Source organism: Silurus meridionalis, chromosome 8 (genome assembly GCF_014805685.1).
Source record: "Silurus meridionalis isolate SWU-2019-XX chromosome 8, ASM1480568v1, whole genome shotgun sequence".
NCBI classification, from domain to species: domain Eukaryota; kingdom Metazoa; phylum Chordata; class Actinopteri; order Siluriformes; family Siluridae; genus Silurus; species Silurus meridionalis.
In genome coordinates this window covers 6426077-6453595 of record NC_060891.1, presented here as the reverse complement: position 1 = coordinate 6453595, position 27519 = coordinate 6426077, and the positions used below count along the sequence as shown (strand labels likewise).

At 37.8% G+C, this 27519-nt stretch overlaps 1 protein-coding gene across 2 annotated transcripts in view; it reads left to right on the top strand.

Annotated features, from left to right (window-relative positions):
- The first annotated feature begins 16176 nt into the window (after positions 1-16176).
- Positions 16177-27519, top strand: part of akt1 (v-akt murine thymoma viral oncogene homolog 1) — a 48025-nt gene continuing 36682 nt past the window's right edge. The window contains exons 1-2 of one of the 2 annotated variants that reach the window (XM_046855709.1): positions 16177-16379; positions 27046-27191. In XM_046855709.1, coding sequence (XP_046711665.1) covers positions 27146-27191 — 46 coding nt within the window. In that variant the 5' untranslated portion in view covers positions 16177-16379; positions 27046-27145. Of the gene's footprint in view, positions 16380-16407; positions 16527-27045; positions 27192-27519 lie in introns of those variants that run through there. The other variant, XM_046855710.1, reaches the window with a different exon arrangement.

The following is a 27519-nucleotide window of genomic DNA, read 5'->3' as shown; positions in this document are numbered from 1 at the left end:
TGCATCGTATTAAAACTTCTTCTTTTTAGACATTTATAGATTTCAGAAAGAGGGAGAAAGAATATTATATGTTCATTTGATTGCAATTAGGTCAAGCAGTTACAAAACCTTTTTTTTCTCCATGTCTTTCCATCCTTCTTCAAAAACTCATGTTAAGGAGTGTAGTAAAGAAGCAAACTTGGAGGTGCAGCTGCTGAGCTTGTGCCCTCCACAACTGCTCAGGTCACCTTTGGCCCGGGTCCCAGCTGTCAAACGCTTTGAAAAGCCCATTTGCAGCTTCTCCCTGGGGTGCTGGGAGAGTTCTGCTTGCACACTGATTCGAGACCAGATTTGTTGCTTCTTCTACACTGGCCCGAGGGTTCTGATTACTTAGTTTGTAGCAGTATGAAAGGTTTTATTGCCCTGGGGAAGCAGTAGATATTGGGTACCATGGTGGAAGGGTTCTTCCACAGCTCCAGTAAATTCCTTGAGAGAGACTATTAATTAGTTTTATAGGTAAACCTCTTTTCATATTAAACAATGATTCATTTTTTGTTCTGATTCTATTCTATATTGTATTTGTTAATTAAATGTATTGGTTTATTTGAAGCTTAATATCAATTGTATATTATAAATGGTATGAATATATACACACTAATTTACTAGTAATTTGTTTATTAGCAGTAAATAATTACAGGATAGTTTATAAGCGTATGTAAGTTATAAGTGTCACATAACTCTGAAATGATCCAATATGGAAACAGTGAATATGTTGACTTCTCTATCGAAACCAACTATGTCCTGTTTGTAAAGCAGCCTGATCAGCATGGGTGTAATGATTTCCTGAGGACGATGTTGTTCTATGAGATGTAAATGAAGCCCCTGGTTTTCCCAACCGGAGAGAGGGAGGTTGATTGTGTTTCGCTGGGGTGTGTGTTTATGGGTGAAACAAAGCAGTTGTTGTGCACCCTGGGACCGGAGCTCCTGAGAGAGCCAGCAACTACGAGAGGTTCTCACAGAAGGGAGAGACAGAGAGCTTCCAGGAGGCTCACTCTTTCACTTTGCACTCATCAATGGCCCCACCCCCTCCCCCCGCCCCCGACCCTCTCTTCACTCAGACAATAGCAGCGCATTCCTTTGCGGACCTTTGCACAGCTCAGCCAGAGTTTCACCATGTCATTCATTTCCAGTTCCAGCACACGGGACATTAGATGCTCCTCACACTCACAGTCTCACAGGCAGCATCTGTGTGGTACTGAATGTCCTAATGTATTCTGAAAATACAAAGGCAGGGGAAACATAATGTACACTGTGGAAAAATTAGGTTTTAGGGGTTCACATGTAGGATTTAACCTCCAGTAAAAATAATATAAAACGATTCAGAATCTTTTTTTAGTTTGTTTGTTATTTTTTACATATATGCAGTGTTTTGTTAAATTTAGCGGATGTATCTAATCAGGGCTTTATTTGTGCATTTATTTTTATAGGAGGCCATGTGCACAACAAGAAAACCAAGCAGGACATTAGAAAACTATTAATTATAAAAACTATATAAACTCATAAGTGAAAGTGCAGGTCCATCATAAATATTATTCATGCTTTTTGCTGATTGAACATAGCAGACGACTTTGACAAAAAAATGGAAGTGCATTTCAGTTGCAGTTATCTGGTTAGCATCAGTGGTGTACAGTAACAAAGTCAATGTAATTCATTACTGTATGAGTAGCCATTTTGTGTATCTGTACTTTACTGAAGTATTTCCATTTGGGGAGACTTTTACTTTAACTTACTCAATACATTTAGCAAAATCAGCCGTTCCTTTTTATTTATTTATATACTTATTATTTATTTATGGATTGAGACTCGTGGTATCTACTCATCACCTACATACAGTTCAACCTTAGTTCAACAGTAAGCAAAACATTTTGAGAGTAATGAATGATGGAAGAATTACCACAACACCTGTGGCCTTATTTGTGTGATTTTTTAGTAGTTGAAAAGAAGATTTTGGGCTAATGATAATTTTAATAGACATCAATCAGTGTTTGACTCAATAATATGATTCTATTAATAGATTGGTTTGCTAAGTCTTTTTACATAAACTGAGTTAATTAAGCAACAGTCCTGTGACAAAAAATGATATTCTGAACATTATAGCCATAATAAATCTTAGTATTTTGGACATTTAAGTACATTTGAAGGCAAATAGATACATCAAATGCAATGTTATTTAATATACATGTCTTAACTAATACTGTTTGTTTCTATTACATCACTCAGACCTTTTGGGTAAGAGCTTGCCAAATGAGCAGATTTACTTATTTACCAAATTGTGAAAATACTCCAGTTAAAATTCCACACTTTTCGCATTGGATTTAAATTTAGAACTGATTGAGCCAATTCGAAACAACAACTCTTTTGTATTGACTTGGATTTGTGCTTTGGGTCATTAGTATGCTGAAGGGTGACATTTTTTCTAACAAATAGATTGGAATTTAAAGCTATCCATTTCTGTCTATCCTGACTAGAACTCCAGTCCTGGAAGAACAAAAGCAGGCCCATAGAATGATGCTGTCACCACCATGCTTCACCATGCTTATGATGTTCTTTGGATGATAAACTGTCATGTGTTTGCACAAAGCCACATTTTTAAGAATGATGCAATTTAATTTCCACTGTGGTCTCATCAGAATTTAAGACAATTTTTGGCAGGTTTGGATGTTTTTTTTTCTTTTCTGTGAGAAAGGGTCTCCATCTTAGCCAGCGTACCCTATAGTGCAGAGATTGCTGTCACATTCAATTAAATTTCAATTCATTTTTATTTGTATAGCACTTTTAACAATTAACAATGTCTCAAAGCAGCTTTGCACAGATAATGTGGTAAGAAAGAATCAATACGATTTTTAAGGACTGACCAACCAGCTTACTTCTTGTCCATTCATTAATTTTGGAGAGATGTCCTGTTATTGGAAAATCACTGTGATACCCTTTTTTCTCCACTTCTTGTTGATGGCCTTCAGTGTTCCATGGTACATCTAATGGTCTGAAAATTCTGTTGTACCTGACTTTGTGGAACAAAGCTGCAGCAGAACTAGTTGATCTTTATTTTGGTTTAAGTAGAAGGGCTTAACCGATGACAGGTGTATTATAAATAGTTTTGAATATGAGCACAGTCACTTGACCCAAAATGATATAGTTACTTCTGCAGCCTGCAATTGCTATTACATTGAATGCAGAAAATGTTCTTTTGTTTTGTTTGTTTGTTTGTTTATACTGTACTGTACCTCCAGTGAAAGAATTGAGCATGAAAAAAAGCATCAGTGATTTAATTAAAAATGACTGAAAACTTCCTCTACTGCTATTTTGTTCCGTAGATTTCAGACTTCCATGTGCTTCAGCAATCATATGATGTTCAGTATGGACTTACTGTTTTTATTTTGTGCTAATGCTGTTGTTTCAGAGTTTCCTGGGTTTTTGTTTAGTTTTGTTTTGTTTTGTTTTGCTGCTGTTTCCAGTTTTTCTGTTAAGTCTTATGTTGTCTTTTGTATGTTCTTTGTTGCTGATGTTCCTGACTTGCTATTATGTTTTTTTTGCATTGGAAATTGCATTCATGATTCATCTGAATTATTTCTGCTAACGCCAATTAATGATGAATTTCTAAAATTGTATTTAATTGCCTTTTTCATAAAATTTTAAATGTTTTATTTAAATCTACAATTTTTTATCTGTAAGCATGGGAACCGCAGTAGTTAGTGCTGTCCCTTACAGCTCCAGGGTTTCTGATTCAATCCTTAACTCAGATTACCGTCTGGGTGGAGTTCACTCCAGGTTCTCCAGTTTCCTCCTACTGTCAGAAACATACAGGTTGACAGATTGGCTTTGATAAATCGCCCCTAGGTGGGAACGAGAGTGTGGGAGTGTGTGATTATCCATGGTGTAATGAATAAACTTCCACTTTGCTGTAAGCATTTTCCGACATCATAAACAACTTCTGTGTAACTGGACAGCAATGACCTTTTTGTGCCAAAATGGATAGTACAACTATACAGACAATGGTATAGTATAATAGACAATTTCCATGGTTAGAAGTGCTATACAAATAAAAATTAATTGAACTATACAAAATTGCCCATTTTCGACTGCCCGTATTTGTCCCCACTGATCCATTGCAATTGTTGCATGTACGACTATGTACATCTGAGGGAACAGTCACTGTCAATTCATTCTATAAAGAACAAGTTCAGCAGATGTCACATCAAGTGAAAGCAGGGATTTACAGTGTGTGGTTAAGGAAGACAGGAAGATTAATGCCTTGCACTTCATTTTTAACCATTTCTTTTATTGTATTGTTTATTATGATGATATAGTTTGGTATAATGGACATTATCTTTTTTTACTACGTGGCAATAAGCTTTTTTCATGGAAACATTTGACGGAACCTGGTCAGAGTAATATTGATTTAAGGACCAGACCATCCTATATCCTTAACATGCTACTGTGAATTAATTATTATAATATTAGCTATGATATTGTTACTGAAAAGATTAATTACATTTAATTAAATAATAATAAAAATTATAAAATAAATGTAGACTAAATATGCACTGATATCATGCTGTTTAGCTGTAAGACAACTTTTCCCCATAATGTTTAGTGAGTGTCTAACAAGCTCTTACCATTTATACAGTACAGACCAAAAGTTTGGACACACCTTCTCATTCAAAGAGTCTTCTTTATTTTCATGACTATGAAAATTGTAGAGTCACACTGAAGGCATCAAGGCATCAATAATTCCACGTGTTAATTCATAGTTTTGATGCCTTCAGTGTGAATCTACAATTTTCATAGTCGTGAAAATAAAGAAAATTCTTTGAATGAGAAGGTGTGTCCAAACTTTTGGTCTGTACTGTATATTTTTTTGTATATGGATATACTCTGATCAGTTACATCACAGATATAACATTAGACCCACAGAAAGGTAATAACATTGATTATCTTGTCAAACGGCATATCTTGTTAAAATCGCTCATCGAATGAGATATATGAGGCAGCAAGCGAACAGAAAGTTCTGAATGGGCAAGACTAAGGAACTGAGTGACACTGACGAGGGTCAAACTGTGATAGCTAAACATCCAGGTCAGAGCATCTCTAAATTAGCAGGTCTTCTTTGGTTATACGGAGGTTAGTACCTCCAGAAAGTGGTCTAGTTAAGGACATGTGAAAGAGCAAAAAAGATAAACGGCACCCAAGGTTCATTTAAACCTATTTGATGTTACAAAAGAGCTCCTGTAGCATAAATTGCTGAAAAATGCTGACATTTCCATGGATTATATCCAGTGTGTGTCAATATCATCCTGAATAAACCCTAGCAAATCTTGAAATATTTTCCCTGAAAATTTCAGAAGGTCAGCAAAACTATTGAAACCAGAAATAGCGCAGTAACAAACACGGCACACTTAATAATTTATTCCAACTCAGATGTGAACATTTAATCATTTTGGAATTTTCTATAGTAATGTTGGCTGCAAACCAAAATGTAACTTTGACAATGCAGATATCATATTCTACTCGAAAAATATAGCCACATTAGCTTGAAACATTGCAACTAGTAGGGAACACTAAACATGCTCCAAGTTCATGGAAGTCACTGAGTAAATTACTGTACATTTTAATTTTGGGAAACCTCGGTACATTTTTGTGTAATACAGTGCCCTTCACTAATTTTTCACCCTTGTTAAATATGAGCAAAGAGAAAATTCTGAACATTTGATCTTTTATAAAAACAAAAAAAACAAGTGGCACAATTATTAGCACCCCTATGAATGTATATGAGTAAAATATATTTGAAGTATGTTCCCAATGCTATTTTTTTTTACATTTGATCCAAATGGAATAATCTAAAAAATACATTAAAACCAACACAAAAATAAATTGCTGATCACAATTACAAGGTCCTGCCATGGCCATCCCAGTCATCTAACCTGAACTACATAGAAAACTTGGAGAATCTGAGAGATTCTGTATTGAGGAATGGTTTAAAATCCCTTGTCATGTATTCTCCAACCTCATAAGGAATTATGTGATCTGGACAAAATGAGGTAGCACAAAGTATTGAATAAAAGGATGAAAATAAACGTGACACACCAGACACACACGTGCATACTGTATATAACTACTGTAAGAGTCAAGAGTTTGTTACATAATTTATTACTATTATAATGTTCTGCTTGCTGTTGAACTGATGCTAACTGTAAGCTGGTGATAAGTAGATACCATTAAGCGGCAATCAAAACAAGTTCTAAACAGAGCGTGTGCTCTACACTGATTGGTGGCTTGCTGCATGCTTCACCAGTTACGTTTTTATCCACGCATAAATAAAAAGGAACGACTGATTTAGCAAAATGCAGTTGAGTAAAATGTAAGACATTTGACTTTGAAATATAGGAAAATTAAAGTAAAAGTCTTCCCAAATTAGCAAAGTAGAGATACATGAAAAAGCTACTTAAGTAAAGTAACAAATTACATTTACTTTATTGTCCACCACTGTATGACAAGAAAACAAAGAAAATCCCTCTCTGATCATATTTAGGGTGCCAATATTAGTGGATGGTACTGTATCTGATTCCACTATATTTCAGAAAAACTTACAGTTCTTTGCTATTTTGATGTAAATACATACTTTGTATTAAATGAGAACTTTTCGTGAAACCACAAATGTAACCCTACAGTTCTCATGAGAGTTGTGTGGAGTAAAGGGTTCTTTCACTGTGTACCTGTAACAATACAAAACTCTCTCTTAATAAGGAATGATGTGCAGGAGAATGAAACATCAACTTGCAAAAGTGATTAAAGTCCTAAATTCATAGAACAGTACTTTTACATTTGATATATTTATAAGCATTTCTACCTTTAATTCCATGAACGTGAACGTCTGCTGTTTAAACGTACTTTTCCTGACATTTTCTGATTTTTGTTAAATAAATGTCTTCAGATTCCAATCTTTATTTGATTAAAACAAACTGTTGTACTTGGTGCTATCAGAAACCCATGAATGGTGAGAGTCATTGGTAGTTACAGATAATAGCATAGTGTAATCATGGTTATGGGGAGGAGACTGGATTTAAGTGGTGGAATGACATGGGATAGTTTTTTCAATTTGCATGTCCATGCATATTCATCGTAGTGAACTGAATTCCAGCTCTTTTCAGGGAGTCAAAGCAATCAGGTCAGTTCTTCAATGTGAATCAACTCTTTCAGCTTTCTCTCTTTCTCTCTCTTTATCTATCTCTCTCTTTTTTTTCTTCTCAGAACCATTTAGTTTGTCAGCTTTGTCCATTTTCCATTTTTAATTGCTCAATAAAATCTTTGGTAATCTTTGCTTTGTAACTGTTTAACAATATAACATCAATTTGACCTTTGATATAAAATCAAAATCATTATAAAACCAACATTGTACTACTTAAAAAAAAAACACACCACACTAGATACATACATGTGACTTTATATCACTATGCTTTGCAAAATGTCAATAAAATTCACTTAATGGCTTTGTGTTACATTAGAAGCAGAAGAATAGCCTTTTTTTGTCACATACATTACAGCACAGTTAAATTCTTTCTTCACATGGGGTCGTAGTGCAGCGTCAGCCATGACACAGCACCTCTGGAGCACAGAGGGTTAAGGGCCTTGCTTAAGGGCCCAAGAGTGGTGGCTTGGCGATACTGGGGCCTGAACCCCAAACCTTCTGATCAGTAAATCAACACCTTACCCACAGAGCGACCACCTCTGCAAAGTTTTAGACAATAATCAATAATATTGAAAACAGTGAGTAAAGAAGGCTCTATATATTTTCTTTATTGTTTAACCAATTGATCTTTGTTAAAAAATATCTCATGGATATCAAACATTTTCTAACACAACAGTTTTGTAAAAGAAAACAAATGTTGTTAAATGTGTGTAGAATTTTTAAGCACCCTTATGAATTCATCTGTGTAAACTATATTTAAACTATATATTTTATATTTTTAGTATACTTAAGTGACTAGAAGGAAATTAGAAAATTATTCACACATTATTTCCTGTTTCACAGAGTATAAATATGAGGTAAATTTACATCATTGATCACTTTGGGTAGCTGTGATGTGGAGGGAAGAGCATATGAGTCACCTTCAACAAGCCAAATTGTTCTGGATCATATTTAATAAACACATCTGTATGTAGTAATGTATGAGGAAACGAGGCCGAGATGTTCTAGATCATCAGCATTTCTCCAGTACATCCGGGTAAAAAAAAGTTGGGAATTCTAAATGTTTTGAGAATTTCAGCACGTTGGAAAATAAAAGTCAGAACTGTATCCTCCTCCTATTGTACGAGAGTGAGAGTCATATTCAGCTTTTATTGGTTTAATTTATAATTAGTCAGTGTGTATTTATAGTGCTACTGTATGTGCCATTCTTCTACCAATATAATTCATGTCCCTCCTCTGCACATGTCCAAGCCATCTCAATCTCGCCTCCCTCACCTTGTCACCAAAACATCCTACAGGGACAGCGCATGTAGGATGTTTTGGTGACAAGGTGAGAGAGGTGAGATTAAGATGGTTTGGACATGTGCAGAGGAGGGACATGAATTATATTGGTAGAAGAATGCTGAGGATGGAGCCACCAGGTAGGAGGAAAAGAGGGAGGCAAAGGAGGAGGTTCATGGATGTGGTGAGGGAAGACATGCAGGTTGTTGGTGTGAAAGAGGCAGATGTAGAGGACAGAGTAGTATGGAGACGGATGATTCGCTGTGGCGTCCCCTAATGGGAGCAGCCGAAAGAAGAAGAAGAAGAAGACTGTATGTGCCATACTGATATACACTATATGGACAAAATTATTGGGACACAATTGAATTTCCCAGTCATATGTCATGCAGAAGTAAACATGTTCCAACATGAAATGTTCCTTTGCACAAAGCCAATTCAATTCATTTTTATTTGTATAGTGCTTTTAACAATGAACATTGTCTCAAAGCAGCTTTACACAGATAATGTGGTGATAAGAAATGAATATGTTCTTTATAAGTACGTTTTTCCCTGATGAGTGAGCCGGTGGCGACTGTGGCAAGGAAAAACTCCCTGAGATGGCATAAGGAAGAAACCTTGAGAGAAACCAGACTCAAGAGGAACCCATCCTCCTCTGGGTTGCACCGAATGTCCATTTATTGCAGATATACAATGTTGCGGGGTACAGTGATGATGATCAGAAGTGAACTGTATCCTGAGTCAGTGTAGCAGACTGTTGACATTAACTACAGTCCAAATCCATCCTCAAAGCTCCCGTTCTTACTCCGGAATTTCATGGAACCACCCAAGGCGTTGATGAGAAACCATCCCAGGCTGCACAGAGTGGCCTCCAGTCGAAGAGGACACTATCCAGAGGCAGGCCTGGACGAAGTGGGAAGATCTACAGAGGGAAAAGGGGCAGGAACAGTGGTCACTGGAACCTCAGGAGCATGTTTAACTCGACTGAGAGAGAGAGGAAGAACATGTGGTTTAAATGAGACTGATTTTTAAAAAGCATTCCACATACAGTAACTCACAAAAGTGAGTGCACCCCTCACATTTCAGCAAACACTTTATTATATCTCCCCACAGGACAATAGTATAGAAATGAAACTTGGATATATTTAAGAGGTAGCTTGCATATCAGTACAGATTTACTGTCCTCTAAAAATAACTCAACATACAGCAATTATTGTCAAAATAACTGGCAACAAAAAGTAAGTACACCCTTAGTGATAACAGTTGTATGACCAGCAACCATGCAAAGCCACATGTCCTATTCATCATGTTCGTGTTTTTGTCTGCTTGACAGGACCATACTAATTTGTGTATTTTGTATTAGAGCAGTTAAGATTTGGTTCTTTGAGTACAATTCTCTCATACTGACCACTGGATGTTTAACATGGCACCTCATGGTAAATACTCTCTGAGGATTTGAGAATTAGAATTGTTGCTTTTCACAAAGACGGCTGAGGCTATAAGAAGATTGGTAACACCCTGAAGTTGAGTTACAGTACAGTGGCCAGGTTCATACAGAGGTTTTCCAAGACGGGTTCCACTCGGAACAGACCTCGCAAGGGTATTAAGAGACTAAGATAAACTTGTTCTAAGATAAACTTGGCTCATATTGTGTCTAGCATGTGTAGCGACACCCTGGTGAGAGAAATGTGTCTTGCCTACAGTCAAGCATAGTGGAGGTAGCGTCATGGTCTGAAGCAGAAAATGGTGCCATCTTTTCAGAAACTGGGCCGAGCGCCAGTTTTCCAACATAATAACGACCCCAAACACACCGCCAAAATGACAACTGGCTTGTTGAGGAAGCTAAAGGTGAAGGTGAAGGTGATGGAGTGGCCAAGTATGTCTCCAGACCTAAACCCTACCGAGCACCTGTGGGGCATCCTCAAGCAGAAGGTGGAGAAGCACCATGTGTCTTAGTTCTGTGATGTCATTATAGAGGAGTGGAAGAGGATCCCAACAACAACATGTGCAGCTCTGGTGAATTCCGTGCCCATTTAAGGCAGTGTTACATAACAATGGTGCTCACACAAAATATTCAAACTTTGGACACAGTTTTGACATGTTCACTTCAGGTGTAGTCACTTTTTTTTTTTTTTACTTTTACCAGTATTTATACAATTATGGTTGTATTATGGTTGAGTTATTTTTAGAGGACAGTAAATCTGTACTGCTATGCAAGCTGCATATTGACTACTCAAAAATATATCCAAGTTTAATTTCTATTGTATTGTCCCTCGAGAAGAAATACTAAAATGGTTGCTCACTTATGTGAGATACTGTAATTGTTTCAGACTGTACATCAAATAGGTGTTTGCATGATTTAGACTTGTAAAATTACAACACTAGGACTAAAGTGACAGGCACTTGCCCTAGCAATCTGTTTAATTTGATGAAGGGTTGAAGTGCAGTGGAGTTTCTTACTGTGTTGATTTGTTTTTTTATACAGTACTATCTGCAATGTTGGAAGTTTACGTTTCTATAATGAAGAATACAATGACAGAAAACACTTTAAATACATATACATGTTCTTTTTGCATATGGATTCAGAGCCTATCCCAGGAACACTGAGCACAAGGCAGGAATAAACCATGGATGTGACACCAGTTAATTCATAGGGCATCATTTGTACATGCATGCACACATTCCTTTTACAATACAATTTATTTCACCTGCTGGAATGCTTTTGGGTGGTGTGAGGAAACCAGACAGGAAACCTCACATGAGCAAGACTGAAGCTCTGGATTACACCAGGCAATTTGTATCTGTAACTTCTGAATCACTGTGTTATATTCATTCACAAATATACAGGATGCACAGCAGGTCTGTGCCTGCCCTGATTACTAGATTATTACAGTAATAATCGACCTTCTGTAAGTTTTTTCCCATCACCACACATAATCAAGGGTTTACACAAAGCTCATCAGGTTCTTGGTCAACTCTATTATCAAGACCTTTCTCTACAATTCGCTCAGTTTTAGCATCTACTGTAGCTTTAGGAATAGACCTGGTTGTTCCAAACATCTTTCATAAGAATCGTAAATTTTAGGTAGCCTTACTCAGAAATGGGCCTTGACACAATAATTTTCTGAGCACTACATCATGGCTTTTTTTTTTTTTTTTTACCTCTGATACCTGTTACACCTTATATAGACAGGTGTGTGCCTTTCCAAATTATGTCCAATCAGTTGAATTTGCCACAGATGGACTCGTGTAAAAGCATCTCAAAGATGATGGAAAGAAATAGACATCAAGATCTTAATATTTATGTCAATGTTATATTCAATTGTTTTCTTTGTAATAAGTATGCAAGGTTATCACAAATCTAGGTTTTGCTTTGTCATTTTAGGGGTATGAATTTTACATTCATGTGAAACAAACAAACAAAAAAAAAGTATTTATGATAGCCACCCTTATCCAGTGCAACTTACAATTATTTTCTTTATACAACAGCAGATGAGGGTTAAGGGCCTTGCTCAATGGCTCAACTGTGATATCATGGTGGTGCTAGAATGTGATATCAGAAGCTTCCAATCAGAACTCCAAAAACCCTAAAAACCAATTCCCATAACGGTAGCATAAGGCTGCAACATAATAAAATAAAAAGCCTGAATATCTTCTGAAATCACTGTAGCATCTGCCCAACACTTATGAGCCACAACATACAGTACTAGTGGTGGATGGGGTAACTCATAAATGATGCTCTTACCAAGGAAATGCAGCCATCATAAAAAAAAATTACTGGTTTGTTTAAGGCACTGAATTTAAATGTATTATTATTTTTCTCAGAAATGAGTAAATTCAGGTATTAGGAATAAACCCTTGTTTGTAGCCTGAGTAGTGTAGTCTTTCTAAATGAGCATAAATTAATTAATTTATTAATTAATTAAAATATAATCAATTACATATTTATTCTAGTGCAGGTAGTGGTGGATCTGTATGTAGAACCCATGTAGACAAACAGAACTTTGCTCTAAGACTAAATATGTGACATGAGATGTTCAAAAAGCACATACAAATCTTATGGTCACTTTTATACATATAGAGTATATTTTTAATGATGTATGCAATGTTTTATTTGCATACATTAAATGGAAAAATGGAGCGATGTGGGCCCTGAGGCCTGAAGAATTTGACAGACTCAGATTCAGCGATAACACTGTGCATGCTAAATATGCAGTATATGGTTAAATTTCCCTTAGTTCAATTCAATTCAATTCATTTTTATCTGTATAGTGCTTTTAACAATGAATATTGTCTCAAAGCAGCTTTACACAGATAATGTGGTGATTAAAAGTAAATATGTTCTTTGTAAGTAAGTTTGTCCCTGATGAGCAACTGTGGCAAGGAAAAACTCCCCAAGATGGCATAAGGAAGAAACCTTGAGAGGAACCAGACTCAAGAGGAAACCCATCCTCATCTGAGTTGCACCGAATGTCCATTTGTAGCAGAAATGTTGCGGGGTACAGTGATGATGATCAGAAGGGAACTGTATTCCTGAGTCAGTGTAGCAGACTGTTGACATTAACTACAGTCCAATCCATCCTCAAAGCTCCTGTTCTTACTCCGGAATTTCATGGAACCACCCAAGGCGTTGATGAGAAACCGTCTAGTTTAGTTAAAGTATACAAGTCAAAGTTACTGTTTTGTTTTGTTTTGTTTTGTTTTGTATTGGTACTCCACTGTTTGAGCTCCACCTCTGCCTTGTACATGTTGTAAAGATAAGTCATACATACATACATAAAGTGGGGGAAATAATTATTTGATCTCCTGCAGATTTTGTGAGTTTTTACCCCCTTACAAAAAAATTTACAGTCTAGAATTTTTATGGTAGGTTTATTTTAACGGAGAGACAAAATCTAAAAAAATCTATAAAAAAATTAAACAAAGGCTATAAATTATTTTTTATTTGATCGAGTGAAATAAGTTTTTGATCCTGTACCAAAACAGCAAGAATTCTGACTCCCACAGACCAAAATGAGTCTCTTTAGGAAAGAGCTCCTAATATCAACTCATTATGTATGTAAAAGTCACCAGTCACAGAATCAACCTCTTCCATTCAAACCTCTCCACCACCATGGAAAAGACCAAATAGCTGTCTAAGGGCGTCTGGGACGAGATTGTAGACCTCGTTCATGTGGTGAATTCTTTCTGTACCCTTAGCAGAGACGGTCCCAAAGCAGAATGTTTCTCCTCCATGTTTGACAGTGGGGATGATGTTCTTGAGGTCATATTCAGCATTTCTCTGCCTCCAAACACGGCGAGTCAAGTTGATGCCAGAGAGCTAAATTTTGGTCACATCTGACCACATCACAATCTCCCAGGCCTTCTCTGAATCATGCAGGTGTTCATCAGTGAACTTCAGACGAGTCTGTTCATGTACATTCTTGAGCAGAGGGTCTTTGCTGTGTTACCAATAGTTTTCTTGGTGACTGTGGTCCCAGCTCCCTTGAGATCATTAACAAGATCCTTCCGTATAATTCTGGACTGATCCCTCACCTTTCTCAGAATCATCCTTACCCCTACCCCATGAGGTAAGATTTTGACTTATCTTGTATTTCTTCTATTTTTTTATTATTTCCATTCCAGCCTTGTGCAGGTCTACAATCTTGTCCCTGACCTTCTTTTGACAGCTCTTTGGTTTTGTAAACTGTGGTGACGAGGAAGAGGTTGATTCTGTGGCGTGTCACGTTTATACACATAACAAGTTGATATTAGGAGCTCTTTCTTATAGGCACAGGAATAATTTGGGTGTGCACTTCATGTAGAGTTTGGACATTGGAACTCTTCGTATTTTTAAAGGCTTTGGCATGGAGGACTTGGTGTCGGATATATGATGATCTCAAATGATGTCAAACTATTTTATTATTTGCTTAGTAGCTCCTGCTTCCATAATGTCAATTGATTGTATAAGACTGTAGAAAGGACATTATTCAAAATCTCACACACTCTGGTACTCATGATAGTTCTCACTCTCCTGTGTTTTGTATTGTTTTAAGTTTTAAAGTCACACTCTTGATATCACCCAAATGAGGATGGGTTTCCCTTTTAAGTCTGGTACCTCTCAAGGTTTATTCCTCATAACATATGAGTTTTCCCTTGACACAGTCGTCCCAGGCTGCTCATTAGGGTTAAATACACATCATTCACTTTAATTCTTAAATTCTGTGAAGCTGTTTTCAGACAATGTATATTGTGAAAAGCGCTATAGAAATTAACTTGAAACTTAAAACTTGAAAAAGGCCCAGCAGAGGTTGTACTTCCTTCACCAACTGAGGAAATTCAACCTGCCACATGAGCTGCTGAAACAGTTGTACTCGGCTATCATTGAGTCTATCCTGTGTACATCTATAACTGTCTGGTTTGGTTTAGCTACCAAATCAGACATCAAGAGGCTACACTGGATGGTCAGGACTATTAATGCCCTACTGCCCAATCTCCAAGATCTTTACTCATCCAGACTGGAGAAAATCTATAAGAAAATCACTTTAGACCCACACACCCAGCCCACTCTCTCTTCGAACTGTTGCCTTCTGGTCGGCGCCACAGAGCCTCGTCCACCAGAACAGCCCGGCACAAAAACAGTTTTTTCTGCAGGCTATACTCAGCCTGAACAATTAGAATATTCATAACTACACATTGTACATCATAACGGACACATTTATACATAGAACCCAAATGGTACATTTGTAAACTGCACACTTGTAAATAACATCGGTACATTTATTTAAACAATATTTCTACTTCTGTCTATAGTGCATTATTTAATTGTCTGTTTTACTTACAATTTGTTATATTATGTCTGTACTTTCTTCTGCACTGGAAGTTCCTGTCGTCAAGTCAAATTCCTTGTGTAAACATACTTGGTTATAAAGCTATTTCTGATTCTGATTCTAAAACACACACACACACACACACACACACACTTACATACACATATATATTACCCAAATGGGGTAACACATGTTACCTATTTAATAACATTTTGTTTCTATTTATTAAATTTCATTTAATCAATTAAATTTGTGGCAGTTTAATTCATTATTTAAATTAATCAATATAATAAAAAACATGTTGCATTAATCAGATTTTTTCAATTTTATTTTTTCATAAAATATTATAAAATATTTATATTATAAAAAAATTTATATTATTTAACCAAGCAGTCATTTTTTTTAATAAAAAATTTAAACTGTTCAAATATTGACGATCACTTTAATAAAATAAAATAAAAAACAAGCTTTGATCCTGAATTACAATAAATAGCAAGTACTTTTTGTACTTTTATGCAAGCATGAGGAGTAGTTTGACTTTTATTTAAGTAATATTTAAGCAGGGGATTTGTACTTTTTACTCAAGCACAGGAACGCTTGCTAAAAATGATATACTGTGATGCTAGTCAGAATATAGCTGTTAACCAACTACAGATTGATGGATAGATGGATGATAGGTTTTTCCTATATTATATTTTAACTATATATTTATCTACATTAATTAGTTTTTAAAAATAGTTTTAAAAAATGCTAAAGAAGTGGGTTGAGGGTGTTCTTTGTATACCTGATTCGACTGATGGTGTGCACGTGGTCATTATGTGCAGGGTGGTGTTGAGCGGGTCGGCGCTAGGACCGCGGTGTCCTACTAGTTGTAGCAGCCCTGCAGCACCAGAGCCGTTTGGGAGGCGTAGTGGAGTAAAGGCAAAAGGGGAGCGGGGTAAATGAAAACACTTTACCTGGCCTTTTATTTTATTTATTTTTTTTACCGTGGGATTTTAGCAGCCAGCGAAAATCGCCTGACGCCACCCAGGGCAATGCTTCGGAGACATTTTTGATCTGTCATCGAGGTAAGGTGCCATTTTGTAGCTCGGTTTCGGCGGCGGGCGACGCGGACGGCGGACTGTTAATGTGAAAGGGAAGCTCAGTGTGCGCGCTATAGGATGCAGTCCTGCTCTCTCAGGCCTTTTATTCTTCTGCTCGTCTGTATTGCGCTGGTAAATATTCAGACGTGGCGTGTACAACATTTCGGTGTTTAAAACAACAACAACCGTGTGTGTGTAAACAAGAAGAGTGTGTGTTGGTGTGTGTGAAGAGCCCGAGTGCTGTATTGATCTGTCATTTCTCTACATTGTGTCTCTCCGCCGCCGCGTGGACTCTGAAGGCCTGCTCGGTTTTGCTCCCTCACATCCCTCATCTTCATCCATTTTCTTTATCTGAATGCTTTCTGAAACAGAAATGTAGGTGGATTTTTCCTTTGTCTATCTGCTGTGTTTTTCCCCTTTGGCAGGGTAACACCCGTGAGTAGTAGTGGCTATTTAAGTTGATTTATTGTCCATCCTTGTGTTTCTACTGTATATCGATATCGACACTGCTGTGTCTCAAACAGCTTCTTGTTTACTTGTAGTGCAGTAGATGGTATTATCCAGACACACCTAGTGCACCTATGTAGGGATGATTTGATGTATTTGGAAAGAGGTCTGTTCAGATAGTTGCAGGAAGAACAATAATGCCATTGCCTTTTTATTGCTTCTTACTTAACCTATTGTAGCTTTATTATTTTATTATTATTAATTATTATATAGCTCTGATTACTCCCCCCCCCGTGTCTTTAAACTCAGGAGACCTTAATAAGGGCTGTTTTCCCCATCTTTAATAGAGAAAGTCGTTGATGCCTTGAAGATGCTGAGGCATTTTTCCCCCTCCTGCACTCCCCATTTCATTCCTTATGTTCATTAATATGTGAAAGGGCTCCGAGTTCCTCTGGGTCCCGTTGACGCAAATGTGCCGTCAGTGACATGCAGAATCTGAGGAATGTGGCCTGAAATCTCTCGCACACAGTCGAGGTTATTGTGTGTATCGGTGCTGGGTAGGGGAGGCATACCTCAGGAGTCAGGCCTAAACATCAACAAGGCGAAGGAACATAAACAACAAACAAACCTGCTGCTGCTCGCCTTGTCATATGACTGGCCCATTATCACTTAAGATCTTTTTTTTAGGCTTTTGGAGGAACATCTTAGGAACTCCCGCGTTTACACAGACTGCTTTTTAGCCAGGATTTGCTGTTGGACATCTTCAGGGTTTATGTGGTGCTGATTTAATGCTACTGAGGCCGAAGACATGAAGCACCAACATTAAAGAGATTCAAAAATGTAGCATAAATCTCAAGGATACAGAGCATTGATGCTCATTTAAAAAGCCACCAATATCCAAACAGCAATCCAAACATGCAGACCAGCTCTGAATGGTTATGGATTGTTCTGATCTTCATCATGTAATCTGACCTGGAGAACACATGGTTGTGTGACCTGTCTTTTTTTGTGATCACTTTATAGATTGTAACAAAACATAATCTTCCAGTTCTCTAAAATCACCCGGATCCTTATAAGACCTGATGGTATCACGATTGAAATGTTCTCAGATCGGAGTCATATTTAAAGTCCAGCCCATTTCCTCTGTTTTTTTTTTTTTGGTTTTTTTTTTTGGTAAACCACCTCAATGTAGCCTCAGCTAATTATGTGCTCCACTTGCTTTTTTTGTTGTAAACATGACCAGTAATGGAGTGGAGTATGTAATAGCTTGACCTCCTACTTGCATGTGTGAGCTGCTCAGAGTTTATGGAAAATGGAATAAATTGTTTTATTGCCAAAACCAGACATTCTTTGCAAGCTGAAGCATGTACAGGCTTTTTGCATTTACAGCTTCAGAACCTCGTAGCCCTTTGGGGTCACGACTCATTTGCTGATCGTGAAATATTAAAGCAATGCCTTCTTCTAATCCTATCATACGTCATTGAACTTAGGGATGGTGTTTGGTGTGTGCTTGTTCTCCAGACTGTATTTTATTTCAGAAATTCCCTCAGCATTCTTGCTGCCTCTGTTTATACATTCAACTTTCCAATCCAGGGATTCTGTGCTTCTGTTGAATTTTACCTTTCTTGTTTTTTTTTTTGTTATTTCACTACAGACTGAGCTGATCCAACCCCATAATCGGATAGTTGTGTTGTAATGGCAGAGCATGATGCATCATTACATGTGACGGAACCAGTGACTAGTGTGTTTCTAATCCAGTTTGACTTCAAACTCTTTATGGTTTCTGTAATGTGGTCTACTTGACTCATTTGATAAAGTGTATAAGCCATACCTTAGAGGAAAACCTCCTCTCTGGAGCACAATGTAATGGCTTTGCTGGTAGCGGATTATTATACCTGTAAGAAGCCAAAGAGAGACAATCCTAGCACAGTTACAACAGTAACCTGAAGCAAACTCAAATGGTAATGTCAAGAGCTTAGCTTCTCTCCCATCATTTCCCACTGATGTTTCGTATTAATGAGATTTCTGCTGTAGAAGTAGAGGAAACAACAAACATTGGACTCAAAAAAAGAGACTGCGTTGCCTCTTTATGAGTTGCAGCAGTGACAAGATTGCAATCCTGGTACTGTTAGCCTTAAAATAGAAGGTTTGAGTAGAGTACACTAAAAGACGAAAGTGCTGCTGCATTGCCCTCTTTATGTAGAGATGAAGAGAGAGCTAAAGCCCACTGGACCCAGCATTTAGTATTTGAATGCCTTTCGCAAACTTACTCAACATGAACTATGCTGAGGAGAAGCGGTTTTAATTAAAAATATAAGATCTAAAAAAAATCAGGGCTTTATTTCTTAAGAAATTGTGGATGCTTGTAAAGAACAAATACTCGTACACGATTATATACAAAATTAGTTCTGAGTGGATTTTTCCATTAATACGCTGTAGCAGTAGTGCTATTATTACTCCAGTGTTTCCCCTGATATGAGGCATCTTCAGCACTTCTTGTCATTCTTGATGACTCATTTTTGCCCTAAAACGTTCTTCCACGTTGTAGTGGTAGTGTAGAAAAACTGTTCCACCAGGACGTGGTTAAGTCTGAGCCATGAGGCACTGATTTACTTTGAATGAGGCCGATTTGTGCAGGCCGGACTGGAATGATGAATGGCGAGAGAGAGAGAGAGAGAGAGAGAGAGAGAGAGAGAGAGTGTGTGTGTGTGTGTGTGTCTGTGTCTGTGAGTGTGAGTGGGTGGAGGCCTGGAAGCTGCCGTAGACCATGTGACCCCGAGTCAGGGTATTGAGTTCATTCAGTTGCTGCTGGCTGGCTGCCAGCAATGCAGGCATTTAGCTGTTGGTAACGCAGAGACTGCTGTGTTTAATGGTAGCACTGTGTTTGGGTTTCAGGCCCATCATACACTGCTGTTATTTTCTTTTTTTTTTTTTCTCTCTCTTTCCTTTTTCCATTTCTGTCCATTTCTCTCAGCTAAACACTGTGTTTTCTGTATAAACCTCCTCACTCTGAGTGCTTCTGTGGTTTGATATCTTTAGCCTGGTAGTTGAGATGCTGTGGGTGTATCCCAAGTGCTACTGTTTAGAAAAAAAAAGGTACTTTTTTTTAATGAAATTTTAGCTTGTTCAGTATCTGATATTAATGTGCATGGATGGTGAATACACGATTTCCAGCTCCTAGACCTATAGTGCTGCTTTATGCAGATATCTTTCCGCTTTTATTTTTTATATATAATAACATGCACAGAGGAATGTATGGGCGTATTTGGGGATGGATGATGTTTATAGATGCACACTGTCTCGGTTCACCTCAACTGGTATGCGCTAATTCAGTAACCGTCTGTTCGAGCTGACCCGGTTCAGGGCTGTCTGTGCCGTACCTATGACCATTTCCCCTCAATAATCATTAAAACCTTTTTTTTTTTTTTTTTTTTAGTTAACTACTTCATTACCACTTCTCTTAAGTAGTTTCATATTGCTTACGGTATGGTAATGTGTGTGCATGCGTGCGGTGCTTTTGAGGAAATCGCGCGGTGGTGGAAGGCACACCCAAACAAAGCCGAGTGGGGCAATATTTTCATTGAAGTGAGAGAGAATGCAAAGTGAAAAGTTGCCGACTGTGTTAAATTGCAACAAAAACAGGAGTCACCCCTCGTCTGTGGCTGAATCTCACCTGCAAGCAAAGAACATTTACTCATGAGAAGGAAATCAATCAGGATTTGGATGAAGATGTGTGAAGATGGTGGATTTTAAATAAGAAGCTCCATTAAATCTCACTGGCGAGAAAACCAAACATTTGATGAATTAATATTAAATCTGAAATGTTACATTTATTTAAAAAATGTGACTATAAAAAGAATGTTTCAGATTTGATCATTTAAATCACAAACCTACTAGGATGAGGATATTTTTATTAGAGAGAAACTTTTGTCCGTAACTGCAGTAGCTACACAATTACTGTAAACTAAAAGTAATTTATAACAACTGTTTTTTTGTGTGTTTTTTTTTTTTTGTCTATATTTAGCACCCGTGATCTGCTAAATCTTCAAGAATAACAAAAAATGCAGTAGTGTAGTAGTATAAAATGTGTAGTTGAGGGTGGAATGAATTGAGTTTATTTGCACAGTGTATAGGAAGTGTATCGGGGAACACAGACTCAGAAGGGTCTTAAATAAAAATGGTAAGAAAACAGTTCAAGCATTTAGACAGAACAATGAAACCAGATTTAAAAACCCGAAACTGGGTGCATGTTGAGGACGGCTCTGTTATCAGTGTGAAGAATCTGTGCAGTAAGTGCAAACGAAGTGTCCACGCATCTTAAAATGAAGTCGGGAATATGATGATGTGAACACCGCTGATTAAAGGAAAATTACAAGCTAAAGCCCTCCGAGTTCACTCATAGTGGGGTCATGACACTGCACAGCCTCATCACGGTGCCATTAATTCTGCCATCGTTCTATTAAAGCTGATGGGAAATTTAGTTATCCAGGGATAGAGTATATTATTTTATTATAATAATATAGTTATTAAAGTGTGTGTGTGTCATTGAAACTGTTCTAAAATACACCATACATACATGTTTGTGATGTTGGTTTGAGCCAGCCCTTCACTAGCACAGAACTTAGCAAGCTAACAGGTAAACGTTACATCAACCGATTGCTAACACCAGCCAGAGGCTTCTGATCAGTAGTGTAGCCTGTAGGGTTATTTTCGAACTCTGACTCAATAGAGTAAACATCAGCATAATCATCTAAACTAACCTAAACAAACACAGTAGATCTGTGTCTGCTCTTTAAATCCGGCTTCCATTTCTGAGCTTATCAGGCTGTCAGGTGTGGCAGAAAACCAAATAGTGGCTAAGATCCCAGATCTAAATATAAATACTAATAAAAATTTAGTGTGTTTATTTGACATGAAATGTGCTAATGATATTATGATTTGACCTTTGAGAACACAAGTTAATTCCAGTGTTTTTAGCTTTTCCTCAAACAGGTCACTGCAGCGAATGTGGCACAGGAATGTCTCAGGAGTGCACGTGTTTAATCTGCTCATTTCCTGACGTTTTTTCCGTAAAGTAAAAAAAAAATACCTGCCCTTTGTGCCTGAGAATTTAAAATGAAACTCATTTCTCAGAAGCTCCAACCTTAGCTTGGTAGCAAACAGTCCGTCAGTCAGTCATGACTCGGCTCTAAAGAGTGTGTCCAATTTTGTTTATTATTCCCCCCAGTCACCGCCGATTCCACACGTTTGATTAATCTGAATTTCAAGTTCAGTGGAACTATCAGCAAGGGCTTCTGCTGGGTTGGAATGAAAACCTTTGCTGATAAGACTGGACTAAAATCCTCATTTGACAATGATTAAATAAAAACGCGTCGACCTTCTTTAGAGTATTTTGCACGTCAGATCTTCAGGAACTAGGTCTTACCGTGCACATTTTAGGCTTAAAGCACGGGCGTGCCCTAAATGTGTGAGGCGTATCTACCGCACTTTTTCTGCTTCCAAACTCTCTACCACACGGACTCAAAGGTGACACTCATTATAAGATGTTACAAATCACAGGAACGGTTTTGAAGGACGGAGAACGTTTCCTGCGTCACTAATATGACCGTGATCTATTGTGATAACAGGAAGTAACTTGTCTTGCAGGGGTTCAAAAACATTTAATGCAACTATAAATGATTAAAAGGGAGCAAGCACTGAAGGGTCCCTAAATTACATGTCGTACTTTTATATTATTATAAATAATTGATGGAATTACAAAGAACCAGAAGATAAAAAGAGAGCAAATAAAGCGAATCACAGTGAATCAAAAGAATGTGGAATTTGGGTTTTTGGCTCTCACAAGTAGAAGGTCAGCATGACTTGTAAGAGGAGCATGCGCTCAATACGTTTCTGTTTGTCAGATGCTGAAGTCCCTCTTCCTTCATCAAATAAGGAAAGGAAAATTGTATTTTGGAGGATGACTCTAGTTAGCCATAAATACAGAACGATCAGCTATTAAAAAAACTTGAAGCTTGGAGATAACCATTTTCCTTTTAAGTGTTTTTAATCATAGCTCAGAAATATCCTAAAGCTAAAGTAATCACACCCGTCGCCCCAACACTATTACAATAAATTCCTACTATTATGTACTCTCTATATACATTTATTTAATAAATCAGCTAATCAGAAAAGTGTAATAGAAAAGAACACACCACATGAATCTCAGGAATCGGATGTAACACTGAAATGTGGAGCTCGGTATAGTCTTCAGTTGTTGTAATCTATCTGCCTCAGTGTTCAACTCAATGTGTGTTCTGAAATCTGTTTCTAAGCTAAAAATAGAGGGGGAACATATTAAAAAAATGACTGTTTTTCCAGCCAATCAGGCAGGTGAAACTCCCAACCTTGTGCTGGTCCAGTCTGCTGCATTGGTTGCCTGGAACTTTACAGGATAACATTTAAACCCCACAGAGTAAAATCAAGCTAAATGGATTAATGCTGATTAATCTGAGTGAATGCTTGTCCTCCTGTAGAGGAAAGCATTGTGTTTGATGGCAATGTCTTTATTTGCAATGGACCTTCCTAGTCCAACAGGCAACTACACAAGCAGCCCAGAACCACACTGTCTGTATGACTTGGACTAGGGAGGGTTTTTTGTTTTTGTTTGTTTAACTTTTGCACACTTTAGTCCTACTTCATTAATTGAAGATAATTGGATGGTAATTGTGCAGGTTTTTGTAGTTGGTTATGCCTAGATCTGAACAAATGATCAAATTATGGAGCAAATGAAAACATTTTTCCCACCGGGAAACAGGTGCAGGAATCGCAGTTCTCTAATTCTCCACTGAGTTCATGCTACAACCAGGTGCATCGTTTTATTATATTTATTTCAGGTTACTAAAAGGTTGGAGGCACCCAATTGTATTTGTGATGTATTTGGATGTGGTAGCATTGATTTGATTTATCCCTTCACTTGATCTAGGAGACCCAAACCCTTTTCAGCATGATAATACCCCTGTGCACAAAGCGACCTCAATGAAAATCTGGTTTACATGGGTTGGAGTGGAAGATCTTGAGTGGCCTGCTATAGAGCTCTGACCTCAACCCTAATAAACAGATTTGGGATAAATTAGAATGCTGACTGCACTCCAGCCCCTGACTTTACTAATGGGGAATGAGATGTTCAAAAAATCACATACTAACCATATGGTCAGGTGTCCACAAGCTTTTGTCATTACAGTGTGTATGCCACAAGTATATGACAACATGCTTCACACTTAATGTTTAGAATTCCAAATAACATATCAAGCTACATTGAATTGCATGCAAAATTAATAGTAATTAGCTGCATTTTTAAATGTATGATGATACAAATAAATATGGATTTATCATTGATGTATATTTACGTTCTAAAAAAATAGATTGCGTGCAGCCACGTATTCTTAAAAAATGTGATCTCTGTGACTTTGACTATTCGAGTATTTCATAATCTGCTGTTCTTCTGGGATTTTCACACGTAGTCTCTAAAGTTTGCAGAGAATGATGCTAAAAGCAAAAACAGCATGCGAGTTGAGTAAGTGCATGCTGAAACCTCTTGATAAGAGAGATCAGAGGAAATTAAGCAGACTGTTTTAATCAGACAGGAAGTATGTAGTAACATCAAAGAATTTCAGAATGCCCAACACCTCAATCTTTGAGGTGGACAGGGTACAGGCTCATCAGGTACCACTTATGGCAGCCACGGACAAGAACCTAAGGCGATCATGGGCAGCGTTTTACTGATATTGGACAGATAAAACCTGGGAAAAAGTATTCATACCCCTTAACCATTTCCACATTTTGTCACGTTATAACCACAACCTTACATGTATTTCATTGAGATTTTATGCGAAAGACCAACTCAAATTATTGCATAATTGTGTAAGAAGGAAAATGATTTATGGTGGTAAAAGATTTTTTTACTAAAATCTGAAAAGTGTGGCGTATTCAGTCCCCTTTACTCTGATACCCCTGATATAAAATCCAGTGCAATCAACTGCCTTCGGATGTCACCTAATTAGTGATTAGAGTCTACCTGTGTGTAATTTAATCCCAGTATAATTACAGCTGTTCTGTGAAGGCCTCAGAGGTTTGTTAGAGAACATTAGTGAGCAAACTGCATCATGAAGACTAAAGAACACACCAGACAGGTCAGGGATAAAGTTGTGGAGAGGTTTAAAGCAGGGTCAGGTTATAAAAACACATCTCACGGAGCACTGTTCCATCCATCATCCAAAAATGGAAAGAGTATAGCGCAACTGCTACCAAGACATGACCGTCCACCTAAACTGACAGGCCGGGCAAGGAGAGCATTGATCCAAGAAGCAGCCGGAACCCTCATGGTAACTCTGGAGGAGCTGCAGAGATCCACAGCTCAGATAGGAGAGTCTGTCCACAGGACAACTATTAGTGGTGCACTCTACCAATCTGGTTATTATGGAAGAGTGGCAAGAAGAAAGCCATTGATGACAAAAAAAAAACAAAATTAAGAAGTCTAGTTTGCCACAAGCAATGTAAGGGACACACAAACATGTGAAAGAAGGAGCTGTGGTCAGATGAGACCAAAATGGAACTTGTCCTACATGCAAAACGCTGTGTGTTGCGGAAACCTAACACTCCACATCAGCCTGAACACACCATCCCCACTGTGAAACATTACGCTGTGGGGATGCTTTTCTTCAGCAGGGACAGGGAAGCTGATGGGAAGATGGATGGAACTAAATACAGGTCAATCCTGGAAGAAAACCTATTAGAGACCGTGAAAGATTTGAGACAGGGGCAGAGGTTCACCTTCCACAGGACAACGACCCTGAACATACAGCCAGAGCTACAATGGAATGGTTGAGATCGAAGCACATTCATGTGTTTGAATGGCCCAGTCAAAGTCCAGACCTAAATCGTATTGAGAATCTTTGTGGCAAAACTTGAAAATTGCTGTTCACAGACGTTCTCCATCCAATCTGATTTAACAGTTTTGCAAAGAAGAATAGGCAAAAATGACAGTCTCTAGATGTGCAACACTGGTAGAGACAAACCCAATAGACTTGCAGCTGTAACTGCAGCGAAAGGTGGTTCACCCAAGTATTGACTGAATACATATGCACACCATTTTTATTTATAAAAGAATCTTTAACTCCATGTATCATTTTCCTTTCACTTCACAATTATGCAATACTTTTGTGTTAGTAAAATCCCAATAAAATGCATGTAAGTTTTTGATTATAACGTGACAAAATGTGAAAATATTCAAGGGGTATGAATACTTTTGCAATGCACAGTATTTTCCAGGTTTTAGTGGTCCAGTTATGGTGATATAATACCTTTTTTCAAAATTCTATTTCTCAAACACAATTGCATAATTCTGTAGTAACACAAATGAAAAATACACTATATGGACAATGTTTAGTTGACACCTGACCATCAGATTTGTGTGTGCTTTTTTTTTTTAAACACCCCATTCCACATTTAGTCTCTATTTACTGTTCTAGTAATACTTCTGCGAGGCCTGTGGTGCAGTCAGTGTTTCAGTTCATCCCAAAGGTTTTCTATATTGTTGTAGTCAGAGCTCTGTAGCAGGCCACTGAAGATCTTCACTCCAATCTATGTAAATCATATCTTCATGGAGCTGGCTTTGTGCACGAAGGCATTGTCATGCTGGGACCGGTTTGGGTCTCCTAGTTCAAGTATGGGGAAAATGGAATGCTTCTGCATCCAGAAATACAATTGTGTGCCTTCTACTTTGTGGTAACAGTTTGTGTAGTTTGGGGTAAAACTACATATGGCTGGTCAGATGCCCCATACATTATTCCTTATTGTGTAGATGTTTTAGGTAATAACACAGAAGACCTCAAATCTGTGTGTAGCCGTGATTGCAATTTTATTAATGCTCTCCTACATCTTTGTTAACACTTGCTGGGAGGGATTTCTCAGACAGAGGATTTTCAGTAAGATCTTGAAAATGGTGACTGGATCTACGTTGTCTTGCCAATGTAGCACACCACAATAGTATGATGTGTAATTTGGTAAGTTGTCTAGAAGAGAATTCTCAGATGTTCTTTAAATGAACACGTGGGTTTTTCCATACAGGAGAAAAATGTATTTTGCGCTGTGAACGTGTTCTGCGATGTTTTCACTTGCTGTTGATGCAGCAGACTAATGTGTATTTTGCTCTGTGCTCGAACAGGTAAGCTTTGAGAAGAGGCTCCTTGCCCAAGTGAAGGAGTTTGTGGGCTGTGGAGCTGCTGCTCTCCATCTGAGACGCTGACTGTCTTCCTCTGTCCAGTATGACGGACGTGGTGATCGTGAAGGAGGGATGGCTCCACAAACGAGGTGTGTAACATGTATTTGTGTCTTGCTAGAAACGATCAGCCAGCCAGGCTTTTCGTTCCCTCTACAGTTCATATTTGCCTCTCACACATATGATGACTTAACACAATAATGGGTTTATGTGGAGAAAAGCACAGTTACCTGCCGTTTGAGGTTTTATACCAGCCGTAGCTGTTAATTATAATAGGCACATTTATCTTTCTTCTAATAAACTCCCAGTGTTGGTGGTTTGTAATTAGGGGTAAACCAATTCTAATGCATCCTCCATGATGTCATTGGTATATTTGTGGATCTAACCTGTAATGAAATGTATACAGATGAGTAAAATGTA